The 13,094-nt window shown below is 58.5% G+C and overlaps 1 protein-coding gene across 1 annotated transcript; it reads right to left on the bottom strand.

Annotated features, from left to right (window-relative positions):
- Positions 1-2,059: 2,059 nt before the first annotated feature.
- Positions 2,060-5,102, bottom strand: Scrt1 (scratch family transcriptional repressor 1). Its single transcript, XM_026409942.2, has 2 exons — positions 4,988-5,102; positions 2,060-3,000 (listed from the first exon to the last, which is right to left on the bottom strand). Exons 1-2 carry the CDS (start codon positions 5,100-5,102, stop codon positions 2,060-2,062), a joined length of 1,056 nt encoding a protein of 351 aa, XP_026265727.2.
- Positions 5,103-13,094: the final 7,992 nt, after the last annotated feature.

The raw sequence follows: 13,094 nt of genomic DNA, 5'->3' as shown, positions 1-13,094 counted from the left end.
GGCACAGGCGGGCTGGCCTGGGCTGGGAAACTATGCAGGCACCACCCCGGGTGGTGTAGGGGGTTTTGGATGGGAGCACAGCTGTGCTGGGCCGGCAGGTCCGCCCCTGTGGGGCAGTCACGCTTGGTGCTGGGGATGAGGCTGTTCGTATCATATACTCCAGCTTGCACCTTGGCCGCACACGGCAGAGCCGCGTTTGCCAGGGAATCAAAGGTTGGGCGCTTCTGTGGGCGACCCTAGTGAAGCTGGGTTCTGTCCCGCCTGAGCTGGGAACTCAAGGCCCAAGTCAAAAGCAGAGCCCCATGGTAACCAGCACGGACCGAACAGAGGTGAGGAGGAGTGAGGCCATCTGGGCCCAGGGTCCCTGCCCTTTGCATCTGCGTGTATCCTCGACACACGCAAGTCTGTTGGGCTCCTGTCGCGGACAAGCACCTCCCCCAAGGTGGCCGTGTCTGGCAGACTCAGCAACGGGCCTGGCAAATAGTAGGTGCCCAGTAAACGGCCGGTGAGTGATTGATAATGAGAGGCCTTGGTGCAGCCACCCCGCCCCCGCCCCCGGAACTGTGTTGCCGGCCCAGCTGGCTCTGCCATGGCGGGGCGGGAAGGGGGAAAAGAAAGTCTGCGCGGCCGGCCCCGCGCAGCATCCCTGATCTAGGGGCCTATGGGTTGGGTAGGGCGGGGAATACCTGATTCTTAGTAACTCTAGAGGCTGCGGCAGCTTCGCATGCAGTGCGCATTATTGCTCTATAGTCGGCATCGGACTAACTAAGAGGGAGGGAGAGCGGGCAGCCCCGGGAAGGGTTGGGAGGAGGGGTGGGGCTGCATGCAGTGACGTCACAAAGGCGGCGGCCAATGGGGCGGGCCCTTGAACAGGGTCGCCGCCGAGGCTTTGGCATAGACGGGCGAAAGTTGGCAACTGAGTGGGGATGGGGCCAGGGCCTCGGAGGAGGGGTCGGCCTCTGGGAGGCGGGGTCCTCGGCTCCCAGGAGGCAGAGCCCAACTAGGGTCCCGGCTCAGAGGCGGAATAAGTGATCCTGGACATCCCAAGTCCCGGGAGTCGGCGGGAAAGATAGGGGTTCGATGCCTCCTCCCTGACCCGAGTGCAATCCGTTAATAAATAAAACGTACAAATACAGAAAGAAAGAAACCCGACGCGTCCGCAACCCCTTCCCCCGGGGGGCTTTACCCGCAAAGCGAACACAGAGGTGTGTAGAGGGCAGTGCACGCCTGCCTGCCGGACCGGACCAGGAATCTGTCCTCCAACACCGAAAGCCCGGGTACGAGGGAGGGGGCCCCGGGGCAGGGCGGGAACGGGTTCTGAGTAGGTCGGATAAGTCCATGCGAGTTGATATGCGTCATTATTATTCGTTATGGAGGACAGAGCCCGGGATACTGGGCTGGAAGAATTCGGATTTGGCAGAGGATACGCGGGGAGGGTAGGAGGGCGGCTCGGACTGAGGCCCCAGAAAGAACCGAGGGAGAGGAGTGCCGCCATCAGCCTCCCTCCCCCATCCCCAATGCGTCTAGGACTCCCAGGAGTTTGGTGAAGCCGGTAGGGCTGGATGCTTCTGCGGCCCGCCCCCTCTCCTGCTCTTCCCGCGGCCTGCTGCCGGGAGGGACTGGCTCCCTGGACGTCTGGGCCAAAGGCCCAGCCTGGAAGGCTTGGGAAGGGATAGGGAAGACCTGAGTCTCTGCAACTCGATCCAGGGGCGCAGAGGAGGGAGGAGGGCGCTCCCTACCTCACCCCACCCTCGGTCTACAGAGACCCAACTAAGAGATGAGGTTCGGTTCTGGGTCTGATCGACCCTATTGCTGGGAGAAAGCCTGGGGCACCCTGGAGGAGAGGGGAGGGGGTTCAGGGTGGGTCTCCCCTCTGGACCCTATTGCTTGAAGGGGCTGGTAAGGCCCCTGGCGAGCGGGGCGGGGCGGGGCCGGCTCCCTCCCCCTATTGCTGTGAGGAGGGGCCCGCCCTCCAGCCCCTCAGCAAGTACGCCAGCGGAGACTTCCCTGGGGGCTCGTATTGCTGAGAGCCGACCTGGCGGACAGAAGCTCCGCGGCCCTAGGCCTGCACTGGGCTGAGCTGCGGTGGCGCGGGGGCTGAAGGGCCTCCGGCGCCACTGGCGCCGCCCTTGAAGCAGGCGGACTCGTAGTGCTTGTTGAGATAGGACTTGAGCGCGAAGCTTTTCTTGCAGCGCTTGCACTGGAAGTGCTTGAAGGCCGAATGCGTCTGCATGTGTGCGCGCAGGTTGGAGCGGTCGGCGAAGGCCTTGCCGCAGTGCGCACAGCCAAAGGGTTTCTCACCTGTGTGAGAGCGCATGTGGCCCTGCAGCAGCCAGGGCCGAGAGAAGGCCTTCCCGCACACACCGCACTTGTGGCGCAGGTCGTGCGTGAGCAGGTGCATGGCCATGGCCGGCATGGACACGTACACCTTGCCGCACGTTGGGCAACGCCGCGCCAGCTGGCTGTCCAGGCTGCGGTGCGTCTGCTTGTGACGGCTCAGGTTCGACGACGTGGCGTATGTTTTGCCGCACTCGCCGCACGCATGCCGACCACCAGCGCCAGTGGCTCCCGGCCCCGCACGAGCCTCGGAGCTCGCCCCCGCTCGCGTGCCGCCCCGGCCCCCGGGCCCTGAGCCGGAGCCTCGTGCACTGGGCCCACCCCCGCCTCCTGCGTCGCTGTCGGGGGCAGCCGCTGAGGCCGTGGAGGGGGCAGCAGCAGCATTGGCATTGGTGGCCTTACGGCGCGAGCGCCCATCGGTGATGAAGAAGGCGTCAGCTGCGTAACCCTCGCTGACCGCGGCGTCGCCGTTGATATAGCCGCCCGCCGCAGTGGCCAACTCTGGGCGCGGGGTGGGTGGCGGCGCCGAGCCTGAGGCCGCTGGACCCAGCTCTCCCCGCACAGCCGCAGCGTACATGGGCTCCGGGGACGGCCCTTTGAGCAACGTCGCCTCAGCGTCGCCATCGTAGACGGACGTGGGCCCCACATAGTCGCTGAGGTATCCTGCAGACCAAGGCAGACAGACAAACAGAGGTAGGGGAACCGGGCAATGGGGAAGACACACCAGGCGGATTACGGGAGACAGCAGACACAGGCGGGAGAAACACCAGAGTCCGAGAGGGAGACGAACAGCAAGAAGGACAAAGGACAAGGGGCCAGGGGACCACAGGGCCGAGAGGATGAAGACGGCAGGGCGGGGAAGAGAAGAGAGGAGAGGGTGAGACACGGCGGGGCTGGGCTCCGCCCCCGCCGCCAGAGCGCCCCGCCCTTGCTGGGGGAGGAGGCGCATCTTCGGGCGCGGCTGCCCCCCTTCCTCCCAAGCCTCAAGGTCAGGGGGGAGGGGCGGCGCTTCCCCTTACTTCCTCCTCTCCCCTCCACTCCCCTCCCCCTCGGGTTCTCCCCACTTCAGCAGCTTTCCTGATTATGCAACACACTGCAGACCCGCCGTGCACAAAGCGGGACTGCCAGCTCAGGGACCCCGGCGGTCCCGCCTCTCGGGTGTCCCTGATGGCCCTTTTTCCAGCCCCCAGAACCCATTCCCAGCTTTGATGCTGGCTCTCTCTGGCTCCCTAGGTCTCCCAACAAGTACTAGAGACGTCTACCTCCCCCGGTTCCTCTAGCTCTTATAAGTAGTTCCATCTCATTTCCCACTCTCTGACTGGACTTGACCCATGCCATTGCAGCTGGAACCTATCTCCCTGCATCTACTTTCTTCTACCTGCACTTCCTTCCCTCATCTTGCACCCTTGGGCCCTACCCTGTTCTACATTGCCCCCTTCTCCCCACACTCTAACTCCTTGCAGGGGACCTTCCTGACACCGCTCCAACTAGCTGTGGTGAGGAGACTGCCAGGACATCCATGGGGGGGATACCTTCACAGGAACTAGCAGGAGAATGGCATCATTCATGCCGGTAACTGCAGTTGTTCCCAAGGCACAAGATGGATCTCACAACCTCAAAGTCACAAACGCACACCCCTCATCATGCAGGCTCTGGCTCCTTCAGGATTATACCCAGCATCCCAACCACCATCAGCCCTGCAGTCCCCTCAAAGGGGGACACTGACCCTGGCTCTCACCACCTATTCATGTAAGGTTACCTATACAGCCACCCCAGACATACTCTTGGGTCACATGGCACAGAGCGGCCTCAGAGTCACATGGTCCCATGTAGTGGCACACAGGCAGGCACACACTCACTCACACAGGGTCACACACAAGCGCACATAGTCACATGGCCACACGCAGTCACATGGGCCCACACAGGCTCATGCTCCTGCAGGTCACATTTGTTCTTCCACCCCATGCTGCTGGCACTTCAGGTCCCCTTGTCTGCATGCTAACAGTTGTCCTTGAACTTGGGCACACTTACACAAAGAGCCTTCCCTGCCTCCAGCAGCTTGGGCTTCCCTTTCCTATATCTTCCTCCCTGACCCTGACTTCAGGGAAGATACTGCTGCTGCCTCTGCTGGTACCTTGGCCTTGACAGGTGGGCCATCCGCTGGACCCCATGCCTACTCCCTGGAGCTCCCAGCATTATCCAGCTAGCACTAGCAGGGAGCTTGGAGGAGCAACCAAGGAAGAGAAGAGGGTAGTGAGGCGGGTCCAGGTTTCTGGGTGTGAGTCTGCATGTATTGGTATGTCTGGGTCCTTGTAATGTCAGCAGGTGTCCATGTGCTGTGTGCTGTTTGTTTCTGCATGTGTCAGTGTGTGGGTCAGTGTGTGCCTTCAATGCTTCTTGTTCCTGACACCTCTTCCCCATCTTCTCTCCTGCATCCACACTCTCTGCCCATCCTTGGCTGAGATCTGGCCTGCCTCTGCGATCCTCTTTCCCCACCCCCTCCACAGTCCCAGCTCCAGTCTCAGCCTCCTGCCCGCTCTGGTTCCTTCCTCTATTTCCCCGACCCTCCCTTTCCACACCCACACTCTGGCCACCCATCCATTCCAGCAAAGCCCTGGGCCCCTCACCCCAGCCTCAGTCCAGCTCATACCTTTATCGTGCAGTCGCACTCCGAGGTCGCTTCGGGCGCGCCCGTAGGAGCTGTCGAGGTCTGCTGAAGAGAACGTGTCAAGTTTGACCTTCTTGACCAGGAAGGACCTGGGCATGATTCCTGCGGGGCTCCGGCGCTGCGGGCCTGTGGAGCCGGGGCTCGAGGGGGCTGCAGCTGCAGCGGGGCCCGGTCACCATCCGAGGAGCAGCGGAGTCAGCACCGTCCCCACTCTGGCCTGTGGATGCTGCCCTTCGAGTGCGGTTCTCTCCTCCTCCTTCCTGCCCTGCGTTTCCTTGGCCCCTCCGGACCCCCCTCTTCTTCGTCTTCTCCTTCCTTCCTTCCTTTCTCCTCTCCTCTTCCTTCCTTCCTTCCTTCCCTCCTCTGGTCCCGGCTTCCCAGCCCGCAGTGCCGCCCCTGGACAGGCGGGGGAGGAGGCTGGGGGGGGCGGAGAGGGGGGGAGCGGCTCCGTCCCGGGCCCGGAGGCTGCGAATGGGTGCAGGGCTGGCCCGGCCCCGCGGCCCCCTTCCCCTCCCCCCCCGCCGCCGCGGCGGAGCCTCAGTCAGCGGCCCCCCATGCCCCCGGGGGTCGGCGGCACCAGGCCGGGAGAACGCGGTGGCGGCGGCGGCAGCAGGAGAGCCGGCAGCTTCAGCACCTCGGCCAGCGCCAGCCAGGACAGCACCACGGCCAGCGCCCGGGTGCGCTCAGCCGGCGCGGGCGGAGAGGGGCGGGCCCGGGGCGCGGGGGGGCCTCGGCCGCCGGGCGGGGGTCCTCGGCGGGGGTCTCTAGGAGGCTTGCTTTATTGTTCTGCAGCCCGAGCGAGCGGCGGCGGCAGCGGCGGCGGCGGCGGCGGGCGGGGGGCGGGGGTCCTGGGGGGGAGGGGTGCGCAGGGAGGGCGGGCCGAGGGAGGGAGGGCCCGGGCTCCGGGGGCGGGGCTCGGAGCTCGGACAGCTCGCGGGCAGGCCTCCTGAGCCCGAAGCCGCCTCTGCCGGTGGCCGAGCCCAGCCTCTGGCTTTTAAAGCCAGGAGTTGGGGGAGGGGAAGAGGCCAACGGAAATGGCTGCGCTGGGTCGGGCTCCGCCAGGGTCTCCTGGGAAGGGTCCTGGGGATGCCTCGTCTAGGCGTGCGGGGAGTTCCCCGCGCAGCTGGGGGAATGGCGGCCCAGCGATCCGCGGCACTATCGGCCATGGGGGAGAGTGGGAATGCGCCCGACACCCACGCATCCCGAACTCAGGGTCATTTAGGGGGAACGCAGGTGAACCCCATGCCGGGCCAGGATGCCTCGCTTGCGGCCTTGAGGCGAGGGATGTGCGGGGGAAGGGAGGCGGGAGACCATGAAGCGAATGCTGAGGCAGCGAAAGCGCAGTGTGGAAGCGCGGCGTGCGCCCAGTGCCGCAGTGTCTCCTGCCACTCGGTCACCCGGGCTGACCCCATGCCCGCTGAAGGGGCCTCCCCGCCCCCACCTCACTCCCGTGAGGCCGGTGTCGAGCTTTGCGGCGTCTCAACGAGTGGGGTGTGCATGGTGAGAGGGGCTGCCAGGCCCCTGCTTTAAATTTGGCTTTATTGGTGGTTTCCGCCCTTCCGCACGGCTGCAGCTTCCCCTTCCCCCCCCCCCCACGGCCCCGCAAACAGGCGGATAACCCTTCCCGCGGCCGCCCGCCCGGAGTTTGCAGTCCACATGACGTCAGGCCCAATGGCCAATGGTGGGGCGCGGGGCTCGCGGCCTCACAATGGCCGCACGCGGGTACACATGTCCCCAATTAGGGCCCGGCGTCGCCATTGTCCCCTCTCCCGCTCCTGCCCGGCATTGGGGTCTTCCTGCGCCAAACGCGCTTCACACAGCCTGCTTTAGTTGGAAACCAAGGTCGCGGGGCGGCTCCTGGGAGCTGCCTGGGGAAGACGCGCTGGCCGCCGCGCGCAGTGACCTTGTGCGGGGCAGCGGGGGCGCGCACGGGAGCGCGCCGGGAGTGCTGAGCTCAGCGCCCGCCCCCTGCGCAGGCGACCAGCCGCTTCCCGCATGCGCTGCCTGACGCGGGGTTGGAGTGCACGCGAACGACCGAACCTGCGCAGGACGCGTGGAGGCCTCCCGCCGGCTCTTTGCCAGAGGCCTGGCCCGGCGCTGGCCCGACATTCATCTTGCATGGCAGGCGTCCCCAAGAGGCGGGGACGGGCGAGACCGCCCCCTTATCGCTGAGCAGCAGCCGGCGAGGCCCGCGGCGGGGTGAGGGTCCCTTCGGCCGTGCGGCTCTATCAGGCTCACTCCCAGGGGTTCCCGGCCGAGGCGCAGCAGGAGGCATGGGGCCAATTAGCATTTTGATTGCGGGACTGGGGGGCCCATCTGGAAGGAGGCCTAATTACCAGGCGGACCCTCGGGGCGCTGCTAGGTTGTGCCAGGCGCGATCCTCTCACCCGGAGCTCTTTGCATCCTCCTGGACCCTGTCTCCACCCCCAACTCTCTGTCCTTTCGACTCCCTCCCTGTCCCCATCCCACTGACCCAGTCACCCCCACCCCGTCGTTCTGTCCCCGTACTGTGTCTCTTCAGTCACCGCATTCTTCCCTTCCTCTATCTCACCTTCGCCTTGGTCCTTCGCCCTTCCATTGCTGTAGCACTACGCGCTCACCCTACTGTCTCCATCCGACATCTCGGTACCCACATCCTCTTGTTCTGTCCACATCCCTGACTCTTTGTCCATCTCCCGGCCCCTTTGGTCCCCCTCCTGATGAACGACACGTCAGAGCGTGAACGCATGTGTCCTGCGACCAGGTGTTCCCGAGGGTACCATTCTGGAGGGCCTTGATCACACTCGGGTGGATCCCTGAGCCCCCACCCCACCCCCGCGCCCGGGGCGCCCAGCGGGGAGAGGCAGCTGGGCCCAGGCCTTGGCCATCAGTCTGCCCAGACATGGATACTGAGAGCACATGCTGCCCCGCAGTAATTACTTGGGTCTTTTTGCCTCTCCTCCCTGCAAAAATCCCTTTCCCATCGTCACCTAGGCCCTCTGCATCTGGAGGTTGTGGTGGTGGCACAGACCCGAGGTGCAACCAGGAGAGGTTAGAGGTCAGCAGATGACACTACTTTTTAGTCTCCCCAACATAAGGATCCCCTGAGTCTCTTCCACTGGAGCTGGGGTCTTGGGAGGCTTGGTTGCCAAAGAGGAGCTAGTCAGGGACCCCAGCTGGATGGATGTGCCAGGCTCTGCCTGCACTTGGTCTCCTAGTCAGTCCCTGCAGGTCTTCTTATGGGGACCTCTTCCTGCTGTCCTGGCTATCTTGCAGCACTGCCCAGCTTCTTATCTCTTCCTGCTTCAGTGTTGCAGCATTGATTCTATGACTCTCTGTCTCTCCTGTACAGGCACACCCAGCCCCCATAGCAGAAAGTCCAGGCTTAAGAGAGGGGTTCCAGGGCTGGGGATGTGGCTCAAGGGGTAGCCCACTCGCCTGGCATGCGTGTGGCCCCCGGGTTCAATCCCCAGCACCACATACAAAATAAAGATGTTGTGTCCACCGATAACTAAAAAATAAATATTAAAATTCTCTCTCTCTCCCTCTCTCTATAAAAAAAAGAGGGGTTTCACTACTGTGTTCTCAGCACCCCCATCACCAGCAAGACAAGAGACCCTGGTGTGCCCACTCTCAGATCTGTGGTCCCATTCCTCTCTGCCCCAGCTGGGCTCCATCTAGGAATCACTGAACAACCTAGCCTGGAGTGTTCACCCATCCTGCTGGGCAGAGAGGAAGTGATAGGCAGAGAATGGAAAATTGTGTTGAAATGAGGACACAGCTTCTGTGGGGGAGCATATAGTTGGGACAGAGGAGAAGGTCATTAGCAGGAAGAAGAGGTCAAGGCTGTTAGGGGCGGGAGATGCAGAATCATCCATAAGAATACTCACAACAGCAGGAACTTCACCACAGCCACCACGGGGGCATGCCAATACCCAGGCTGGTGCTGGGAGGGGGCTGCAGCAATGACTCCTGTCCCAGCTACAACTCTTGGGGAAGTGAAAGGACAAAGCCTGCCATCCCAGTGAAGAATAAGGAAGCTGATGCTTCACTTCCAGGCCAGGGGCCTAGGTGGGGAGAGAGCAGCCCCCAGAGAGGGTGGCCAGCTTAACAGCAGCATGAAGGGAAGGAGAGGGTGGAGGGCTCTCTAGTGGGAGCCCGAGTCTTAGGAGGCAGTTTCAGGACTGGGGCTCTGCTTTAAAAAGTGTGAGGGGTAGAATGGACTTGGTCCTAGTGGGGCATGAGCTTTGGAGACCACAGTCACAGAAGAGAGTTCAGGTCACAACACAATCAGGATGTGTCTATGAAAAAGACCAGCAAGGACTCTGTTGTGGCTCAGTGTTAGAGCAATTGCCTAGCACATGGGAGGCACTGGGTTGGATTCTCACCACTGCACATAAATTAACAAAATAAAGGTATTCTATCCATCTGCAACTTAAAGAAAAAACAAAGAACAAATACCAAAGTAGTGGAAAACATTTGCACTAAATTTATCAGGCTAATGTTCTGGTGATTAAAAAAAAAACTGGCATTTTTTTAAAATGAGGTGACTTTTTATTTTCATAGCTTTATTTTATTCATTTACTTTTTATGTGGTGCTGAGGATTGAACCCAGAGCCTCCCATGTGCTAGGCAAGTGCTCTACCCTGAGCACAATGCCAGCCCTCAAATTAACTTTAAAATTTTTTTTAATTTAATACGCTATTATTTTTATTTATTTATCTTTACATGGTGCTGAGACTGGAACCCAGGGCCTCACCCCGCACAGGCAAAAGCTCTACCACTGAGCCACCACCTCAGCCCATAAATGAACATTTTAAAGAACAAAGATGCCAGGGCCTGTAGCTCAGTGGTAGAGCACTTGCCTCACAGGTGTGAGACCCTGGATTGGATCCTCAACAACACATAAAAATAAAATAACGGGCTGGGGCTGTGGCTCAGTGGGAGAGCACTCGCCTGGCATGTGTGAGGCACTGGGTTCGATCCTCAGCACCACATAAAAATAAAATAAAAATTTAAAAATAAAATAGATATTTTAAAAATTAAAGATCCATTGACAACTTAAAAAGAAAGGTATTGTGTCCATCTACAACTAAAAAAATAAAAAGATGACAGGATCCGAAAGAAGTTAACAGGTGATTGGTACACAAGGAGTAAAAGATATTATTTAGGTCCAAAGATTAAATGACAAAATGCAAATTTCAGGGGTTATGGCTTTACTGTAGAAATTGTCCAATGTGAGCCAAATCATCAGGTGTGGTACGTCATGCCTGTCATCCCAGCAACTCAGGAGACTGAGGGCAGAGGATCATAGGTTTGAGTCCAGACAAGACAATTTATTGTGACCCTGTCTCAAAATTTAAAAAGCAGGGTTTGGGGTTGGGGATGTAGTTCAGTAGAAAAGCACCCCTGGGTTCAATCCCTAGTACCCTCCCTAAAAACGCATGAAAGTGGAGATATCCAGATAATGAGGGTCTCCATACCATTTGCCAAAGACCAGCTCCCCAACAGCCCAATTCCCTCCACTTCCTGTCATCTAAAGGAAATCCCAGAAATCATATTGTTACCGCTGTTGACCGGTGACGAGTCCTTGCTTCCCCAATGTTGAAGAATAACACCAGAGAAGCACGCCGAGGCAAGGTCAGAGTGGAAAATTAGAAGTTCATTAAAGGACGGCAGAAAAGACTTCTCCCAGAGGAAGAAGGGGACCCAAGAGATGGAATCCGTGGAAGTGCGGGTGTCTCTCCATTTTATAGTGATGGAATGTAGGTGGGAAGGCCCGAAGGGTTGGGACACAGGTGGGCCAAAGAAGTAATCCAGTAATCCGGGCATCTTCAAATTTGCTGTTCATTAACATTTCTTTGGGATGGACTTTGGCCTTGGGCTTTTTCCTGGACTTCATTAACATTCCAGGAGAGTTGCTCAACTTTTCCAGGAATTCATTCTCAACATGGCCTCCATTTAGATTTCACTCGATTTTAGACCCGATTTACTACACTGACTACTTAATTTTAAATCTGGCTTCAATATCACAAAGTGCCATTTTTTTTTTCCTCTGAATAAAGACATGGGAAATAGGGAGACCTGGAAAGTCGGTAAGTGGGTGGGCAGCTCAGGAACTACCCAGTGGGCCCTCAGCCTGCTGAGTCAGCTCAGCAGATGTGATTAGACCCTGTTCCCTTCTTGCTTCTGGCAGGGTGACCCTTCAATATCCTATATTTGAGGGGCTGGGGATGTGGCTCAAGTGGTAACGCGCTCGCCTGGCATGCGCAGGGCACTGGGTTGGATCTTCAGCACCACACAAAAATAAAAAAAAAAAAGATGTTGTGTCCACCAAAAACTGAAAAATAATATATATATATTATATATTTATTATATTTATATGCCTACACAAGACTGCAGGCCCTTGCCTCCACCTCCATGGGGCGTGCATGGAAGCCTGGCCACATCACCCCAGATTCCTAATCCAGGGTGGCCTTCCCTCCCTCACCCCCACCTCCTTGGAGGTGGTACACTTTCAGCATTTATTCAGCCCCATACTTGGGTCCCCCAGTTCCACCCCAAGAGATATCCACACTGACCACACACTCAGGGCCACCACCTCTGGCCTCCCTTCCACTTCCTCACTGCCCAAGGAAACCTTGACCCTGGGGACTACACCTCAACAGGGAGCTGCCCACTCAGTGCTAGGTGGCCTCTTTCCTATCCTGCATTGCTGCTTTCCTTTTTAGTGGATGTGTGACCCATGTCACCCTCTAAGGAAAGACTTGGTCCCTGCTGGGAGTGAAGGGTGTGGACAAGCTGCAGCTGGATGCCCAGCAGCTGCCGAACGCTGCAGCCCACTGCTATAGCCTTCTAGACTCGACCTGTATCCAGCAGCCTCTCCAATGGACCTGCACAGGAGAATTTGAACAGATCATTCTGAGAGTGCCTATAGGTGGTGGGACTAGCCTGTTTCCTCTCTTCCCTCCACTGGGTTATCCCAGTGGCACATCCCTCACTGAACCTGTCTCAGATACTCCTTCCCTGGGACCCACAACAGGAGCTGGTTTTAGGCAAAGGCTGGCAGTGGGGTTGAAGGCAGGACTGCTCCCCCAGTCCCATTGTTGCCGGAGGTGAAGTGTGGAGAGTGTGGGTACAAGACAAGGCCTTAGTCCGTTCAGCCTGCCAGAACAAAGTACCATCAACTGAGTGTCTTATATATTTTTTATCACAGTCTGGAGGCTGAGAAGTTCAAGATCAAGGCACCTGCAGATTCAATGACTGGTAAGGGCCCACTTTCTCATAGATGGTCTCTTCTAACTATGTCCTTCCATGGTGGAACGGACCAGGAGCTCTCTGGAGTCTCTTCTATAAAGAGAGTAATCCCGTGTGTGTGTGTGTGTGTGTGTGTGTGTGTGTGTGTGTGTGTATGCAGTGCACACATGTATGCATGATACTGGGGATTGAATTCAGGGATACTTAGCTTCTGAACTACTTTGCTAGTCCTTTTTTGTGGGAGACCAACCTTGCCCATGACTGGGTCATCACACTCCCCGGCTGGGTGCTGAGGCGCTCAGTCACAGAAATGTGGCAGAGCTTTCCCCACCCTTCTTGGGTTCTAGGGACAGTGCCTCGCCTCGTGCATGGGTGTGTCTTGCTACAGCCCCATGGGTGAAGCTACGCTCACCTGTTCCTTTGTAATATAACCCCTTGCCCTGTTTAGGGTAGAATCTTCCATGGAAGTGCCTTGTGTGTGTCCCCTTCTCTTACTGTGCCCTTGGGTGTGGCCTACCCAGGTGTCAACACTGTTGACAGTGGACATCATGAAGATAGACTCAGCCCCCTGAAACCTGACCCCTGGCCTCATTTGAATAGCTTCTCCTCAATTAAAGGGGTCAGCAGGTGCTCTAGATCTCTCTCTTCCTAAGGACCCTTAAGGTCAGAGAAGCCGTCACAGCGACCCCGAGGAAAAAGGTATTTGTGTCTCTTGTGTGGTTATTTTGCGCAGCCCAGTCAGCCCAGTTTACCTGGCGTGACCACGGGAACAGAAAACCAGCAGTTTTTATCTTTTTTTGGTGGTGGTGCTGGGGTTTGAATTCAGGACCTCATACATGCTAGGGAAGCACTC

The sequence above is a fragment of the Urocitellus parryii genome, chromosome 7 (genome assembly GCF_045843805.1).
Source record: "Urocitellus parryii isolate mUroPar1 chromosome 7, mUroPar1.hap1, whole genome shotgun sequence".
Classification (NCBI taxonomy): domain Eukaryota; kingdom Metazoa; phylum Chordata; class Mammalia; order Rodentia; family Sciuridae; genus Urocitellus; species Urocitellus parryii.
This window is presented reverse-complemented; position numbering and strand designations above follow the sequence as displayed.